Source organism: Sorex fumeus, unplaced genomic scaffold (assembly GCF_029834395.1).
Source record: "Sorex fumeus unplaced genomic scaffold, SorFum_2.1 ptg000034l, whole genome shotgun sequence".
Lineage (NCBI taxonomy): Eukaryota > Metazoa > Chordata > Mammalia > Eulipotyphla > Soricidae > Sorex > Sorex fumeus.
This window is the reverse complement of record NW_026606091.1, coordinates 42,330,442-42,348,171: the sequence shown is the minus strand read 5'-3', so window position 1 is coordinate 42,348,171 and position 17,730 is coordinate 42,330,442. Positions and strand designations below refer to the sequence as shown.

Sequence of the window (17,730 nt, the reverse complement as noted above, 5' to 3'; positions counted from 1 at the left end):
AGCCAAAGAAATATAAAGCAGGGCATTACACTAAATTTCTGGATCTAGTACACTAAAAAGAGTAAAACCTAGGAAAAGTTACCTACTGTTTTACAGAAGAAATAAAAGACCTGCAAAAGCTGATTTTTGGTTGTATAATATTTTACACACTGTGTGGATTTGCGGCACCTGCTAATTGAAAGCAGACATGCACTGTATTTATCCCTGCCCTATATCCTAGATCCCTCCCTCCCACCCCCAACAATCAACTACCTTATACCAAGTATTGTGGATATGAGCCCAAGTCATCCCAGTCAATCCAGTGAACAAAGTTAGTGTAATGCACTGGTGTGAAGTGTGAGATTTAAAAAAAGAGTTCCTTTCAATCTTCATCAAAGTTTTGCTGTAGAAGAAAATTGGCAGCCAAGTTCTCATTCTTCTCACAAGCAAAATATGCTTGTATCACAAGTCCTTCAGGAAATCCTAATGCCTTTAACTAGAAAAAAGAAAAAAAATTAAGGGTTACATCCCAGCACTACTGGCTAATCAACACTTGAAAAGTTATGATTAAAAAAAGACAAAGTTCTCCAATCTTTACATACAAACTTCGCTTGTTTCGCCCATTATATTTCACTTTTTGGTTTTTAGACTATACCTGTTGTGGTACCCAGGGCTAACTAACTCTTGGTGACGCACTCAGTAATCACTCCTGGCCTATATCCAGTGCCAGGAACTAAACCCAGATCAGCCGCTTGCAAGATACACACCATACCCACTGTACTGTTTCTCCAGCCTCATCTTTACCCTTTAAAATGTGGATAGCCAATGAATCAAAATGGGACTAGAGGAAATCTTCACCCTTTTCTTCTACAATCACCTACAAAATTCTTTGCTAACAATGATTGGCAACAACACTAAAACATTGATTTAAATAAACAGAAACATGTGAATCAACTGGCTCAGAGAAGGGAAAGGACCTGGTCAAGAGCAACCAAGAGGTTAACTATTTCACTTTATTATTTGTAAAATAAAAATCACCTTGCATTAGACTATATGAAGAAATGACCTTAAAATACTGGGCAAAATTCCAATTCAACATTCAACCATTCATCCATAAAAGATGCTGGAAGATTATTTTGTTTTCTAGATCTTATCCAAATTAAAGTAGTGTTAAAGTAAAACATAGACATGGCACAATCCAAATATGTGCATCTATAAAACATGTAATTTAGAGTCAAAGACACACATATGCTGAAAGTAAAAAGATAAAAAAAAAAAAAGGCATACAAACAGCCTTCTCAGTATGTGGAACATTCTCCAGAAAGACAAATGTTATGTTGCAAGTCCCAATAGATTGGTAAAGATTAAAATCATACAAAATATATTCTGACCAATGAAATGAACTTAAAAATCAATACAAGGAGGTCTGCAGAGAAAGGACAGGAGGCCAGCCACTCGCTTCACAAATGCAGCCAACCAGGCTCACTGTCCGGCACCCCATCCGGTGGCGTGATCTCTGAGTGCAGAGCCAAGAGTAAGGCCCAATTTTCACCAGGTATGGCCCAGAATCATAAACAGAACAAGAAAGTAAGTAACAGAAGGAAACTTAGGAAACTGATAAACACGGAATTCAATCCTAATAACTAAATAACCAATGAATCAAAGAAGTAGAAATATAATTAGAAAATACTTAATTACAATGTGCTAAAACTTAGGGGTTTCTGTGGCATTGCCTGAAAGGAAGCAAATGGCTAAAAACATCTGTATTATGAAAGTTCTCAAACTAGCAACCTAACTGCCACACTGAGAAACTGAAACGAAGAGGAAACAAAATTAAAAGCACAGAGGGAAATAATGTAAGACCAGAAAAATTGACAACACCAAAACTTGGTTTTGAAAAATCAAGAGTGACAAATCAAGCCAACTGACAGATTCCAGCAGCAGCAGAGTATCCGAATAATCCTAAATATACAAGGAGAAAGAATTATTCCTAACAACACCCCCCCCAAAAACAAAGGTTGGACCGAGAGAGATTCACCATTTCTAGTAGACATTTACAGAAAGTGGCAGCTCTTCATTAGCTCTTTCAAACAAGAGAAAGGAATACATCCCAACTCATTCCTTGGACCCAGGATTATGAACATAAAAGTGACTTTGTAAGCCAGGAGTTGAAGAAATAGCTGCACATATTTTGCATGAAAGAGGCCCAGGTTCCATCCTCAGCAGCACACGGCTCTCCAAGCACCACTAGCAGCAGACTAAATCCAATACAGAAAAAGAATTATGCATCACGATTTATTGTGGTATACTAGAGGACATCGTGACTAATGGGGCTTATTCTAGGAAAGTATGTAAGGTTGGCCCAAGATACAAATAGTAGGTAACAGAGAGAGCACTCAAAAGCTGAGAGCATGCTTTACATGCAGGAGGCCGGAAAAATCCCTGGCACTGCACAGTCCTGAGGACTGCAAGGAATAACCTCTACGCAGAGTCAGGAGTAGTCGCCAACATCACAAGGCACAAGGTGTGCCCCCCGCCCCGCACAATAATTATGACATCAGGTTCTGATTCTAATTGTACACATTAACCAATTTATATTTTAGTGATGGTAGTGTAGAAAAAATTGAAGTAAGAATTTTAGAAGTGAATAATGCTGAACTAGGCATATACTTCAAGATTACTTTTTTACCTCCTTGAATTTTTTTGGGGGGGTGGGGTGTACACCTGGCAGGGGTTGGGTACCATACAGGCTGCTGGGGATCAAACTTGGATCCACCACATGCAAAGCAAGAGCCCTACCCATTGTACTCTCTTTCTGGCCCTCCCTACTTGAATTTTAAAATAGCAATTAATGTTGAGCTGACCTCATGATGGTATTTACACTTAACATATTTAGGCTCACTTCACTGGCACTTATATATAAAAAAAAAAAAGCTGCTGAAATTGTTGAACTGAGAAGAGACTGTCTCACTGCAATCAAACTACCAGGTTTGAAATGCCAGTGTGACTAAGGAACTCAAATTTTATTTATTTAGGTTTTTTTTTGGGGGGGGGGGGGGGTGTGGAGGACACATTTGGTGGTGCTCAGGGATTACTCCTGGCTCTAAGCTCAGGAATAACTCCTGGTGGGCTTGGGAACAATAAGCGGCGCTGGGGATAGAACCCAGGTTGGCCGTGTGCAAGGCAAGTGCCCCACCCATTGTACTCTGGGCCCAGCACTCAAGTTTTACCTTGACTTATGCTTACCCTTTCTATAGCTTCTTTTTCCTGAGGTGTTACTTGAATGTAATTCATATGACCACTTCCAGCTTCAGCAATTCCTGCACTGCCACTTCCACTTCCTCCTCCTTGACCACCAGCTTCTTGAACAGGTTCATTTAACATCTGAATAAAATGCTCCTGATGTTGACTAATTTGCTGTGGTGATTTGAAGGACAGAAAAAAATATTAAAAAAAATATTGACACAAAGTATCCTCAGAAAAGAATTCTGAAACAAGATAAAATTGTACTTATGTAATATTTTAGTAAGAGTCCAGACTTTTCAGTCTTTTGGAAAGATGTGATTTCTTGTATATTACTGAAGTATCAGCACTACACATATACAACCCTTCCACAATAGTGAGCAGCAGTGTTATATATAACCCAAATATTTCATGAACTGAGCTTTTAGTTAGTTCATGGCTATATTTTCTAGAGGCAGTACTCCCAATTTTAAGTTTAGTGGGAAAAGCTTTAAAAAAATTACAGTCTCTTTAGTGGTGTCTTCTAAACTTCTGTGACAAATTAACCACAATTTCAGTTCCTGACTCTTTTTTCAGTGTGCCATATCGCAAGTGTAGGTTGTAAGAATTGTCATGGAGCTGAGGGGAAAGAAGGCTGGGGTACAGGGTGAGTTTATGGGCTTTCACAAAATGTAATAAACACTAAACAGACTTCTGAAGTTAACACGAACGAATAGTTACCTGCAATAATTGAGGATTTTCTCGGCCTATCTGTTGTAGCAAAGCTGGAAGCAGGGAAGGATTCTGTTGAATAATTTGTCTCATCTGTTGAAACTGAGGCTGATTCCGTAAAAATTCAAGGGGATGACCTAAAACATACATATTTTAAAACAAAAATTCAAATTGCAAATACAAAGAGCTCCTTCAGTCACTATGCATACACACATATATTCTCATAAAATTTATTTACTTTTGGGTTGAGGGAGTCAGGCCTTGTGCTCGAGACTACTGCTTGGTGCTGAGGTTCAGGGACTGAAAAACTTTGACCCTAAGACTTATCTCTCTGGTCCTCAATCATAATTTCTATAGTAAACACTTGTAAGTAGAAGTCACTTGACTTCTAAGTTATCTATAAGATGAAATCAAAAACGACAAAATCTTCAACCTGTACCAACTTACAAGTTTTATACTGTAGAAATTAATGCTATCATTAAGCCGAGTGGAGAATACAAGAGATTTAATATTACTAAAATTTTCCTACAACTGCTCTGGGAACTTGTAAGGTGCCTGAAATAGGTTTGAGCCCAGGAAACACATTTGGATCCCAAGTAATGCCAGGAGTGATCCCTGAGCCCAGAGCCAGGAGTAAGCCCTGAAAACCACCAGGTCAATTACCCAAAACACACAAAAAGTATCTAGGTAAAACAGATGATATGAAAAAGTAAAAATTTACTCTATAATACAACTAATTTATCAAAGAAAACAATCTGAGTTTGAGGACACTTGTCTTGTACGTGGCCACCTGGGTTTGATCCCTGGCATCCCAAATGGTTCCCATGAGCACTGCCAGGAGTGGCCCTAAAACCAAACCAAACCAAACCAAACCAAACCAAACCAAACCAAACCAAACCAAACCCCCAATTTCAATTCAACCTTATTGACTTGAATTCCTGGGAAATTCTAAACCAGTGGGAGAATTTAATACCTCAGAGTTCAGGTTTACAGATCAGAATTCTTATTAAATATATAGATGATTTTTTATTATTGTCACTCCAAGTATTTCAAATTTCATATATTTGGATTCACAAAAACTTGAGGTTAAGTAAATTGCAAGAAATCCAATACTAAAAAATTACTGGATTAATTCTAAATAATTGAGGATTCTTAAATTCAGTATCTAAATTCATTTAGAGCCCTTTAGACCACAATCACCTTTAAGAGCATTAATGCCAAAAAAGGTATTAACTGTAACATGACTTTGGGGTAGCAGTGCCTGTTTAATTATGCTTTGGCAAACCAAAAATTACACGCAAATTAATTTTTTGATGTAGTTATCATGGTCTAAATTACACAAATCCTTTATATTAAAATAGCTATGTAGCAGAGGTAATAAAATTTTCTAAAAAATGTCCTCATGTAGCATTACTTTTATAGATGAAAAAAATGAAACTGAGAACAAAGTCATTCAATAAGATGGGGTGAACAGGACAGCATCCTAAAACTGAACCAAAGCAGGGCCTTTTCCCCACTCCCAGGCTGAATCTTCAGAAATGGAAAGTGTCCTTGGGAGAATAATCAAAATGCCTGGGGATTTTTGTCCATTAATCACCATAGTGGAGCTAGGGAATACACCCAAAAACGGTCTTTCAAAGCTAACAGCTTAAACTACTTGTCAATATGCAGAATAAAGCATAAGAAGAATGCTACACAATGCCTGTGCCTTCTACAGGCTCCAAGCTTTGTTCCAAGCATTGCTCCCTGGTCAAGTGTTGGGCAATGAAGTTTGATGCTAGCAAGCAAGAGATTGTGCCTTAACTCCAAACATACTCTCTTCTTTCTCTTTTTGCTTTTGGGCCACACTTGGGGGTGCTCAGGGGTGACTCCTGGCTCTGCACTCAGCAATCACTCCTGGTGGGCTTGGGGGACCATACGGGAAGCCAGGGATCAAACCTGGATAAACCATTATATCTCACTCACTTGTACTTCCCCAGCCCTAGATACTTTTCTTTCTCAACCAAGGAAATCGACCTTTTCTTGGCTTTATAATAATTAGTAGGGCCCTACTTGGCTTTGAATTTCTAGATTTTTTATTACATTTGTAGGACAAAGAAAGAGGAAAGCAAATTCAAAGCAAGACTCATTTACCCTTACAGTAAGCAAACCAGAATACTCTCTTTGGCCAAACTGCAGCGATGACATTTAATATAAACAAAGGTGTATCTTTTGTTGGCATTTTTTTCTATAGGGGTTTTCGTCTAACACCGACGAATAGTTTTAACCTAAATGCTTTTGGGAAGAAACCTTTCCTTAGCAATATTTCAGGTTAAATTATTTTATACTACCAATCCAGGCCAAATTCATTTCCTCCCCATGCAGAAGATTCCCTTCTACCTCCAGAACTTGATGTTGTAGTCGTTGCCGTTGTAGTTGCTGCAGCTGCAGCCACTGAAGACTGAGGAGCCACAGTACTCGCTGCCGGAGCGGGGTCAACCACAGCCTGGCTTTCTCTATCTCCAGGGATTCCCTACAACACAATTCCCAAGTTTTAAAATATCCCATCGTTAAAAGTTAGGGTACAACATTTATTAATCTGTTAACACACTAATTTCAAAAAGCATCAGATGTTTGATTCAATTATTCGATTAAATGAGAGGGATCAAGGCATTGCCACAGAACACCATCATCTGCAAACCTGATTAGAAATAGTTACAACGTGGCAGAGAAAGCCTATATGGTTATAAGGAAGCACCATCCAATAAAACACCCAATAGCCACATCTAACTAATGAGAATTTAAAATGTGGTAATGTTAAGAAATACATGCTACATCTAACTAAAGTATCAGGCAAGATTCTTAAAGCTGATTATTTGAAAGCCTCATCATTTGAAATTTTAAGATATGAGATACAAATTGTCAAAACTGGACATGTCTGGTTTTTATGATACCCTATTGCTCTAGTGTGTAGAGTTCTGAGCTCTAGATAATTTCCATCATTAGGTATTGTTTAATGATACAAAGGATCTTATTTGTAACTCAAACCTTAAAATCACCGAAAGTTTCTGATTCACACAGCATAACCCCTGGAAATAGTTTTATCCAGAAAGTGTAGAAAAATAAAGAAATAAAATCAATAATGCAAAAATTACACAACAAATTTTAAAACAAACCACTATTTAGGTAACGCACTAAACATATTTTGCTTTAAGCAAATGACTAAACTTATATACAACTTATAACAAGTCATTATAAGACTTAAGAGACTTGTGAAGAATGATGGAAATACTACATCTGAGATGGTAAATGCTACTTTATTTTCCAATCAATAGGCAACATCCAAAACACACAAAGCATACAAGGATGCTGAAATCTATTCTGTCAAACTTATAACAGAACTCTGAACAATGCATAAATTAAGACCATTTTATAAAAGAAGGTAATAGTTTTCTCTTTTTTTCTTTTTTTTTGGGCGGGAGTGGTGGTTGGGGGAGAGTAGAGTGGAAGAGGACCATAAACAGATCAACAGTAATTCTTTATTTAATTCCTAACTGATAAATTGCTTATTTATTATTTTGGTTTTTGGGCCCAATCCTGACAGTGCTCAGGGGCTTACTCCTGACTCTGCACTCATAGATAACTCCTGGTGGTGCTAAGGACTGAACTTGGGCCACCTGTGTGCAAGGCAAGCGCTCTACCCACTGTACTACCTTGCCTGCACTGTTAGTATTTAAAGACTTTTCTCAAGGGGGCAATGAAAGAGAATTCAAAGGATAAAATAACATGGTGAGAAAACAGTTCTCGTGAATCTCATATGCAAATGAGCAGCAAGTAACTGGTGAAGACAGAGGGGCTATTTACTTGATGATGATCTTGACTCTTAACCATTAGTTCTGAAAAGGTTATCCTAACAACCAAAAAAGGCCATGGACGCCAGTCACCAAGAGTGATTATTCTGCCTTTCTAAAGGGTTACTTAGTGCAGTTCAGATTTGGAAATACTCCAAGACACCAAAGAATTATAGAAAAAAAGTTAAGACTAAAAAAATGTTAATCTGTGGAGTTCATGTCCAATTCTATCAGCCTAATCAATGGCTGAATGAATAGCAATATTCCTACATTAAAATAAAAAATAAATAAGTGTTAATCTGATGTTGCTATAAAACTATGTTGTTGGGCTGGAGTGATAGCACAGCAGGTAGGGAGTTTGTCTTGCAAGGGGAAACCCGGGTTCGATTCCCAGCATCCCAGATGGTTCCCCGAGGAGTAATTCCTGAGTGCAGAGTCAGGAGTAACCCCTGAACATCGCTGGGTGTGACCCAAAAAAGCAAAAAGCAAAACAACAACAACAAACTCTATGCTGTTATTTTGGTCTGTGATAAGTTGATAAGTTCTTTATGATAAAGTAGTTCAGTCCATGCCCACAATAACATATTTAAAATTTCCCTGACTACTAATGATATATAAGCTAACATGAAAATGAATAATAAAATCAGGCAAAAGCGGGCAAAAAATCTTAGGATCTAAAAGGTCTTCTAAGTCCTAGTGAAGACCTAGGATTTGAATCATCCTGATAAACTGGGTATCTGACTTTTGTTTTTTCGATGACACCCAGCTGTGCCCAGGAACCCGTATATGATGCTGTGGAAGTCTGCAGTATGCACTCTACACTATCTCTCTGGCCCTGATATCTGAATTTTTAGGTGAACACTCCCATTTTTAAAAGCTGCCGTTAATTACATTAGTAAAATGTTGGATTATACTGGGAATTAAAAATCTGCAACTGCCCGCCCCCCACCCCCTTTCATCCTCTAATGAGGATATAATTAGAGCTGAAGGTACAACTCCCAAGTGGACGATCAACTTTATAATTTATTTTATCAATACAGTTAAAGTGCTATTAAAAAGTATCATGCAAATTATTTTATATAGTCCCCCCCCCTTCCAGTGATTACTTTTTCTTTGAAAGCTTTGAGATTCTGGTCTTAACTAGAATAAAGTAATAAATAAATATTTCTCACCATTAAGAGATATTCCACTGCTCTGTCAGGATTGTTGAAACTGGCTCTCAGGGCTGCAATCACTTGCTCTCGTTCATAACCCATTGACATGATCTCAGTCACCATATTCTCGTAAGACTGACCTGTCACTAAAAGAGGATGTGTGGGACAGGAGAGAAAAGGAACATTAATGAATAAATGGTCTCCTCCTGTATATATGTATATAATGTTTCACGGAGTAGACAACTGGGAATACAAAGATGAAGAACAGCATTTGAACCATAATACATAAAGTGGCAGGCAAAATAATACCCTCAAATCTGATTTCTATGCCAATTCTTAAAATCTACAAATATCTAAGTTTACAGGAGGCAAATAAGGTTGCTAAACAGCTGACTTTGAAAGAGAAAAGTAGGAGGGATGGAGATGAGACCATCAGAGAAATAACTCTACGGTAGAAAGGACAGAGTGTGGTTCAGAGATGCTACTCTGCCTTTGATGACAAAGGAAGGGGCTTTGACCCAAGAATGTAAGTTCCTAGAACTGAAAAAACCAGAAAACAAATCTTCCCTAGTTTATGTGCCCAATTTTTCTCTAGTGAGCTATGTCATTAGTACCATTAGGGAAAAAATTGGTGTTACTTTGAATCACTAAGTTTGTGGTATTTTATGCAAAAGAAAACTAATACAGGAAGTTCAATAGCAGACAAAAAGTCTAGTATAAATGGAGCACAAATATAACAGGATATAACAAGACCGTAGAAGAATTCATTTCTGAAAGCAAATAGGGTGGATATTTCAAATAGTTAACTCTGCTGTAAACAAATTCAGTTTTCCTTTGGTGCCTTTTATTTTCAAAGCAGTGGGGACAGGAGGGGAGGTGGTTAGCAGGTAGAAATTCATATAACCACAAAAGCTGGTAAGCACGGTTACCCTATAGTCTCCACCCTTTTCTCAACTCTATGTGCTTGCTGCTCATGGAAACCTGGACAACAGACAATAGAAAATACTGAGATGGAAAGAAAGTAAAATTCCTTCTCTCAGGGAGCACCAAATAAAGGGTGTTGGGAGGATCCTCCCAGGATGGGGGATGCATGCTGAAAGTAGACTATAGACCGAACATGATTGCCACTCAATGCCTCTTTTGCAAACCACTGGACCCAAAAAGAGAGAGAGAACAAAAGGGAATGCCCTGCCACAGAGGAAGGGTGGGATGGGGGGAGGGGGGATGGGGGTGGGGTGGGGTGTGAGAGGGATACTGGGACCCATGGTAGTGGAAAATGGGCACTGGTGGAGGGATGGGCACTTGATCATTGTATAACTGAAATCCAAGCACAAAAATTTGTAAGTCTACAACTGTACCTCATGGTGTTTCACTAATAATAATAATAATAATAATAATAATAATAATAATAATTCCTTCTCTCCCCAAACTGACCTCACATATACCACCTTTATTCCACTCCTATTATAAGTACTAGTTCCTTTCTGACAAAATAAAAATTTGGACCATTTAGCTATCTTCTCTCTTGCTCATCTTCTACGGTAATTTATTCTGATCACTTGTTAACTATGCCCTATTATGTCGTGCTAATAGCAAATAAATATACTTCAAGTCCTTTCAGAAATAAGTGGTTCTTTTCCTTGCACATGATTTTGATATTTTTCCCCCTTTTCAGGTCAAACTCTCCTAAGTGACAATAGCGTTGCCCCTCTGAACCTCTAAAGAATTTCCCTCCAAATGCATCACAGCACAATTCACTTTTCAATAGAAGAACTTCTATCCTACTAACTAAACTTGAACATCAGTGATTTCAATCCCTCTTCCCTCTTTTTACATCTCACAAGCTCTTCCTCTAAATGACACCCTAGACCAATCTGGTGCCTTCTTCTCTACGGCCTTCACTCAAAATCAAATCACAACACGGCTTGCACCTTCCTGACTCCCAAGCCTACAGGCTGTTGCAAATATAAGTTAAACAACACCCCCCCCCCCCCCGCCCCGGCATCCCACCCCACTCTATCTCAGTCTCTCAGCCTTTGACAATCCTCTACACACAACAAACTTCAGTCACAACGATCTAGACTTTGCTTCACCAGCCGTACCATCAACTATCCCAGGCCTTTATATAACATTACAACATACTCTGACAGCCAGTTTATGTACACTCTGGTTCTTAGTATATTACAGTTTCAGAGATGTATTGCTTTATTATTCAAAACAATCTTTTGTTTTTCCTAATACAAAAGGACACTGGTAGCAGTGATGAGGAACTTGTAGTAGCTAGTGATGAGCAACCTACAAATGTCACCAGAAATAAAGCTCAGACTTCTCTTTCATTCCATGAGAAGAAAGTGCTTCAATCAACCTGCCTTCTAGAAAATTGTTAAGGGTAGGGAAGAGAACAGTTCAAGGAGATAACGCAAAAGTATCAACGGCTGAAGAACATTAAGGAAATGAAGTGTCATGGAAATAAAATATTTCAGAGATATTAAAAAGAGGATCAGTAAGACTCACGGGCTCATTGCGTTCAGGGAGGCAGAGGGTCAAGGATGCTTGAGTAGAGGATGAAAGATGAAGATGATGCCAGGAAGTAAGAACAGAGAAGACACAGAGATAATGAAAGGCGAGTCAATACTGATCTTGAGAAATCTGTGGAAGTTCCAAGTATTGCAGCTGATGGCTTACAGAATGAATCTGGCAAAAACTGAGTGCTGAAAGCAGGTAAAATGATGTTACCTGATAACCATTCAATACCAGTACTGCAAACCACAATGCCTAAAAGAAGAGCGTTGTACGAGTGAAACCCAATTATGACCAACTGTGTTTACCGTGCATCCCACAGTGATTCAGTAAGAAAAAAGGGGAGGTGTGGAAGGAGCGCGGCTAGGACTCGGGGATAGCTCTGCGGGAGAGCAGATACCTGCAGCTGAGAGGCACTAGAGCTGGATGCCTGGAACCACCGCACATGCCGGGCATGACAGAAGCAGCGGCGGCTGCCTGGAATTCTCAACACCGCTGGAGTTTGTGATCTCCAGCGGATGGCAACCGAGTAAATGCAAGCACAAGGAAGCAAGAGTGTGAAACCTGGGCACAGCAGCAAGAGCAAAACCGGGAAGAGGGAAAAACAACAAAAACAGCCTGGGGATCTGGAGACATAGTTTAGCAGTCAAGTACAAGCCCTGTATGTGTGATGCCCTGGGTTTTAAGCCCAGAAAAAAAAAAAAAGAGCAAATAAAAATAAAATAAAACAATTATGACTGGGAGGGGCTGCAGTGATAGTACAGTGGGTTAGGGCATTTACCTTGCATGCAGCTGACCCCAGTTCAATCTCTGGCATTTCAAATGGTCCCCTGAGCACTGCCAGGAGTAATTCCTGAGTGCACCCCTAAGCAACACCGGGTGTGATCCAAAAAGAAAAAAAAAAAAAAAGACTAGGAGTTCAGAGGAAAATGTGTATAGAAATTTTGGGAATCCACAACGGATATATGCAGTATCTCTCATTCTTATAGTTTGAACTTTTTTTTTTTTTTGCTTTGTGGGTCTCACCCAGCAATGCACAGGGGATACTCCTGGCTCTGCACTCAGGAGTTACTCCTGGAGGTGCTCGGGGGACCATATGGGATGCTGGGGATCGAACCTGGGTCAGCTGTGTGCAAGGCAAACGCCCTACCCCTGCGCTATCACTCCAGCCCCCAGTTTGAACTTCTGAGTTTGGGCCCAGAGCAGAATCACAACCCGCCCCGACCCCTTAACACGCACTGACACTCAGTTAAAATTAAAAAAAAAAAAAAACCTAGAAAGTCTAAGAAGAAATTGTCAGAAATATTAATCAAGGAAAGAATGGTATCAAGAAGACAAAAAAGGCAAAGTTTAGAGAAGGCATCAAGATAAATATGGGAGATAAACATGGGATGAAGAATGCGTAAAACCTTAGGGGTCCGGGGACCATAAAGTTCGTGGTTGCTCTGGGAGACAGAAGATGTGACAGTCAAGTGCCATCAAGGATTCAGGTGGAGCAGCAGCAGCTACGAAAGGGCTTTGGTGTATTCCTGAGCCCTTCCAGCATCTTCGTAACAGATGCCTAGGACTGCCTAAACCCTTTCTCAGTTAAAATCAAATGGTTAAGACTTCCTGACGGAGGCACTCACTCCTGCTCATTTTGCAGCTGAGCTGCTCCAGAAAATAGTCATGCATGTGAACAGAGTTTGAAACATGCTGGCAATATAAGCTCCATTATTCAACAACTACTCTGCCATTACTGGTTTTTGAGGGCAACCAGTAAAATACTTTTCCACGCAATGGGCACCTAGACATTCAAATCAAGCGGGGAAAGAAGACCAACCCCAAACCTGAGGAGGTACAGTTGCTGTTAGAACTCTGCTGCTATAGTAGCAAACAGGACTCCAGAAGACTTCTTTGAAGCTGCGATTCCCCTGCTCCTTTCCACCCTGCCACCATTTCCAATAACATAGGAGAGTTCCAAAGGGAAGAAACAGAGTTGTCAGCCAACAGACAAATAATTAGAAGCACAGCAGGAACAGTAGAAATGTCTTAATGAGGAAATAACCAAAATTACTTCTGACAGATTGGTGTAAAAGTTGAGATAAGACGGTATACTCATTTCAAGTACAATAAAAAAAACAGGATGAAACTGGAACCCTATAAGGCTAAAAAGTAGAATAAAGGCTGGAAATGAAATGAAATATCTAAAATATGAGGCATCTGGGGTGACATTTTATACCCATTCCAAAGATACTATGACAAATCAACACAAAAAGTATTTACTTTAATGAGAGGCATATGCCTAACTCTCGAAGTAAATTTAAAGGATTAAAATAAAAATCATTCACTAAAAAAATTAATCTTTAAATCATTTAGCAACTTGACTAGAAGAACCATGAAAATTATCCTATTAGAAAAACAAATCTTAAACCTCTTCCCTTCCTTTTATAAGGCTATTTACCCTGGAGATACTTACCAAGTGCACTTGTTGCATCTTCAAAGAGGTTTGACCTAGAAGAATCTCCTGATGTACTGTAAAGATTTTTAGAAAACAATATATCAGAAAGTATTACATTAAAGCTCAGGAGCTGTGAAATTTACAAAGAGATTTTTTCTTCACTTTAATGAAATGTGAAAGTCTGGCAAAAGATGTTCTAAATTAAACTCCAAAGTTTTATCCATAAGAGTCATGACTTTGCCTGACCTTCCAATCTTAAAGCTCAATCTATTCTGCAAATTCACATTTGAGGGCTGTGTGGGAAGGGAGGAGAAAGAGAGCTGGGACATACCCACCAGCTGTGCTCAGTATTTACTGCTGGTTTCTGTGGGCATCCCTTTCCAGGTATCACTCCTGGAAAGGGGGCCGAGGATAGAGGATAATGTTTGTGTTGCTGGAGATTGAACCTGGGTCAGCTGTGTGCAAGGCAAGTGCCTACTACACTTTCTCTCCAGCTCCCTGAACATTCATTTCTTAAATGCCCAAAGATATAAAATAACACTCTTATCCACATCTTCAGAGTTAAGGATTAATAATTATCACAAATTTCTGAATTTTGGGAAATTCTTTTCTTTATATGAATTCCCCAAATTCAGAAATTCATATACAGAAAAGAATTTCCCCGGTTATCATTTCCACCCTATGTTCTCCTCTACAGTTTCACGTTTACATTAAAATATTTATCTAGAGTTCACTTTTATGAATATAAGGCACGAGAAGGTCTAACTCCCCCACTTCGATCCACTAAGCATTTATCCAAAAAAGCAGTTCCCCGTGTCCGATGATTTGAAATTACCGTATGGTACAAATTACCTTAAATCACCTTTACTTTAGGTTACATTCCCGTATATACTTCATTGAGCAGTCTTCCTAATAGGAACCATACTAATCATTCCTATTCAGTATCATGCTTAAAATACTTTTGAATCTGTTAGGGCCCAGTCTCCCTCACTACTATTTTTTTATCTAGCAATCAGTATTTTCATAATCACTTTAAAATTTACTGTTGAACATGAAGATTCGGGTACTATTTAAGCACCATTCCTCAATCTCAATCTAGCTTTATCTCCCCCTCCCCAAACAGAGAAAACTGCTTACAAGTGTCATCCCTTTCGTCCTGCTTTCCTCTACACTGACAGCACTGCACTGGAGATAAACATTGTTGCTTTGGGATTCTGCTCGGTTTATTGTTATTGCCTTTATTACTTGGCAATTTTACCCTGAATACATTTATGTTGTTCTGCCTTTTCCATGTAGTAGTAAGACTTTGAAACATCCATTTATAGAGGATTCATTCATTGAGGTCCAGATGTGGCTTAAAGCATATAAAAGGATATAAAACCTAGATCTGATCTCCAGCACCTCGTGTTAGAAAAACAAGTGCATACATTTGACCAGTAGTTCCCAAACTAATTTGCCCTACATCCTCTTTCAGAAGAAGCACTCAGCATGCTGGAGATCTACGTTAAGTGAACAGAAAGCACTCTGTAGTTGCACCCGAGGCTACTACTGACCTTCTGAATCAGTTTAGTGCCTCTGGAATTGGACACGGTTTCTCAAACTTTAGGAATCGTAAGGATTCAGCAGGAGAACTTGTTAAAATTCTTTTCTGGGATTCGTCCTAGAGGTCGGGGCTTTCAAACAACCCTCCATAGATGTTACTGCTGATTACCACAATCTCAGTAGCACTGTTCTTTAAAATGAGTCAATCTCGGGGAAAATTACTCTGCTTGGAAATTCAGGTTGTCTCTTCTATTTTCCTCAATTACAAATATCAGTCATTTTACACAAGAGAACATGGGGGGTTTGTATCATAATAAAATGGTTTTCCAAGAATAAAACTGACCTGGACAAACAAACTCTTAGTAATGAAATGTCAGACCAACAGCAAGGGCCAGCCTCAAATTCATACTGCTTATCTCCGGATACGTATCATTACTCTAAATTCTGTGCTTTAAAGGGCAATGCAAGTGTTTTACAACTCAAAAAAAGAGCTGCTCCATTCGTCACTCTCTGGGCTGTATTTCATTAAGGTGTATAGTTCGAAGAAGAATAAATAGTGCATGTATGAAGCCCTACTAAGCAAGGAACTCTTGGCATCTAGGCTATAGGATCGCTGACTATCGACTCAATGCAACTTCAATTAAGTTTGTACAGGCAAGCCTAGCTCTTTAATAGGTAAACAGGGGCTGAAGAAGTAGCACAACAGGTAGGGCGTTTGTTGAACTGGTAAGATCCCTTGCCATACAGAATTAACCAACAGCCTTTAGAAATAACTGATCCGGACTTTGGGTTATCTCATTTCGGCTGAATTAGTTTAACACTACTACCAGGCAAGTGAGATTTGCTGGTAAATCTCACCAGCATGTGCTGCTACTTCTGAGATACTGCTGCCTATTTATGCTTCTGGGATCTCAGACTAGTCAAGTCACACCTAAGACAAGTTTAAAGAATTTATTTATTAATTTCTGGGGTTCACAGTCAACAACTCTCAGGGGTAACTCCTGGCTCTGGAGTAACTCAGGAACTACTCCTGGAGTGTTTGAGAAACATATGGAATGCCTGGGATTGAGCCCGGGTCAGGTGCACTCAAGGCAAGCACCTTACCTGCTGTACTATCTCTCCAACTCCAAAAGGATTTATTAGGGACTGTGTGTCCTCTTTCTGATTCTTCATGAAGAAGCCCCAAGGAGCAATGAATTAGTTCAACTAGAACCCTCCACCAAGGCAGACTGGGTCATACACTTAAAAGGTACTACACTTAAAGATAGAATACTAAAATATTCTTTCTGATCATCATTATAAATATCAAAAACATCCCTTCACATGACTTGCTTTCGGGGTTAAGTCTTGGTCATACAATGAACCACCTGTACCTTCATACCTTCACCAGTGCCCATTTTCCACCACCAAAAACCAGTATACCCCCATCCAAAACCTTCCTCCTACCTGTGGGAAGAGGACTTTCATATTATTCTATCTACTTTGATTACATTCAATATTTTGACACCAGATCCACCATTATTTGGGATTTTACCCCAACACTCAGATCTCCTGAAAAGGCAACACTAGATAATTTGTTTTCTATTGCTGGTTATGAATAACATATGGTATCATCACGTGACTTTTCTAATTGCTACAGTTTTCCACTGTTTCTGGGTCAGATTCCAAGGAGACCATTTACTCCACTGAGGTCTGCAGTGAAGCCATGACATATTAACAGTGCCAGTGCTAGTGAACACTGGGCAATGTAACACACTCTCAGAGGGGATTCCCTTGGAAAATTTCCATCAAAGAGAACTGGAAGCATTAGCTTTGGTTATTTTATCACTGGTGGGGGTGGGGTGGAAATCGTCATTATTTCCATAAGGAATTTATTCTTGCTTTTTTGCTTTCAAGTTCTACATAAGCCAAAGCTTAAATTTCCACAAATTTAATTCTTATACTAACACGACTAGATGAGTTCCATTTTCACCCACTTTAACAGTGAAAAATTTCACGACCCAATACAATGTTCACTATCACTATCACCCCGTTGTTCTTCAATTCGCTCGAGCGGGCCCAGTAACGTCTCCATTTGTCCCTGTCAAGTGCAAGTGTAGCCCGATGACATATTGGGGGCTCCTTCAGGATCAGGGGAATGAGGATCATTCATTGTTACTGTTTCTGACATATCGAGTACGCCACAGGTAGCTTATCAAGCTCTGCCGTGCGGGCGGGATACTCTAGGTAGCTTTTGGGGCAGCCTCTAATCACTTTTACAGGTGTTCCTAGTCAGGCATATAGGCGGGTATGATACTCTCAGAAACCTGCC

At 39.3% G+C, this 17,730-nt stretch overlaps 1 protein-coding gene across 1 annotated transcript in view; it reads right to left on the bottom strand.

The window, feature by feature from the left end:
• Positions 1-348: 348 nt before the first annotated feature.
• Positions 349-17,730, bottom strand: part of RAD23B (RAD23 homolog B, nucleotide excision repair protein) — a 43,705-nt gene continuing 26,323 nt past the window's right edge. The window contains exons 5-10 of the mRNA XM_056117205.1: positions 13,896-13,951; positions 8,936-9,063; positions 6,313-6,445; positions 3,943-4,070; positions 3,226-3,396; positions 349-475 (exon numbers count right to left, since the gene is read on the bottom strand). Coding sequence (XP_055973180.1) covers positions 362-475; positions 3,226-3,396; positions 3,943-4,070; positions 6,313-6,445; positions 8,936-9,063; positions 13,896-13,951 — 730 coding nt within the window. The 3' untranslated portion in view covers positions 349-361. The remainder of the gene's footprint in view (positions 476-3,225; positions 3,397-3,942; positions 4,071-6,312; positions 6,446-8,935; positions 9,064-13,895; positions 13,952-17,730) is intronic.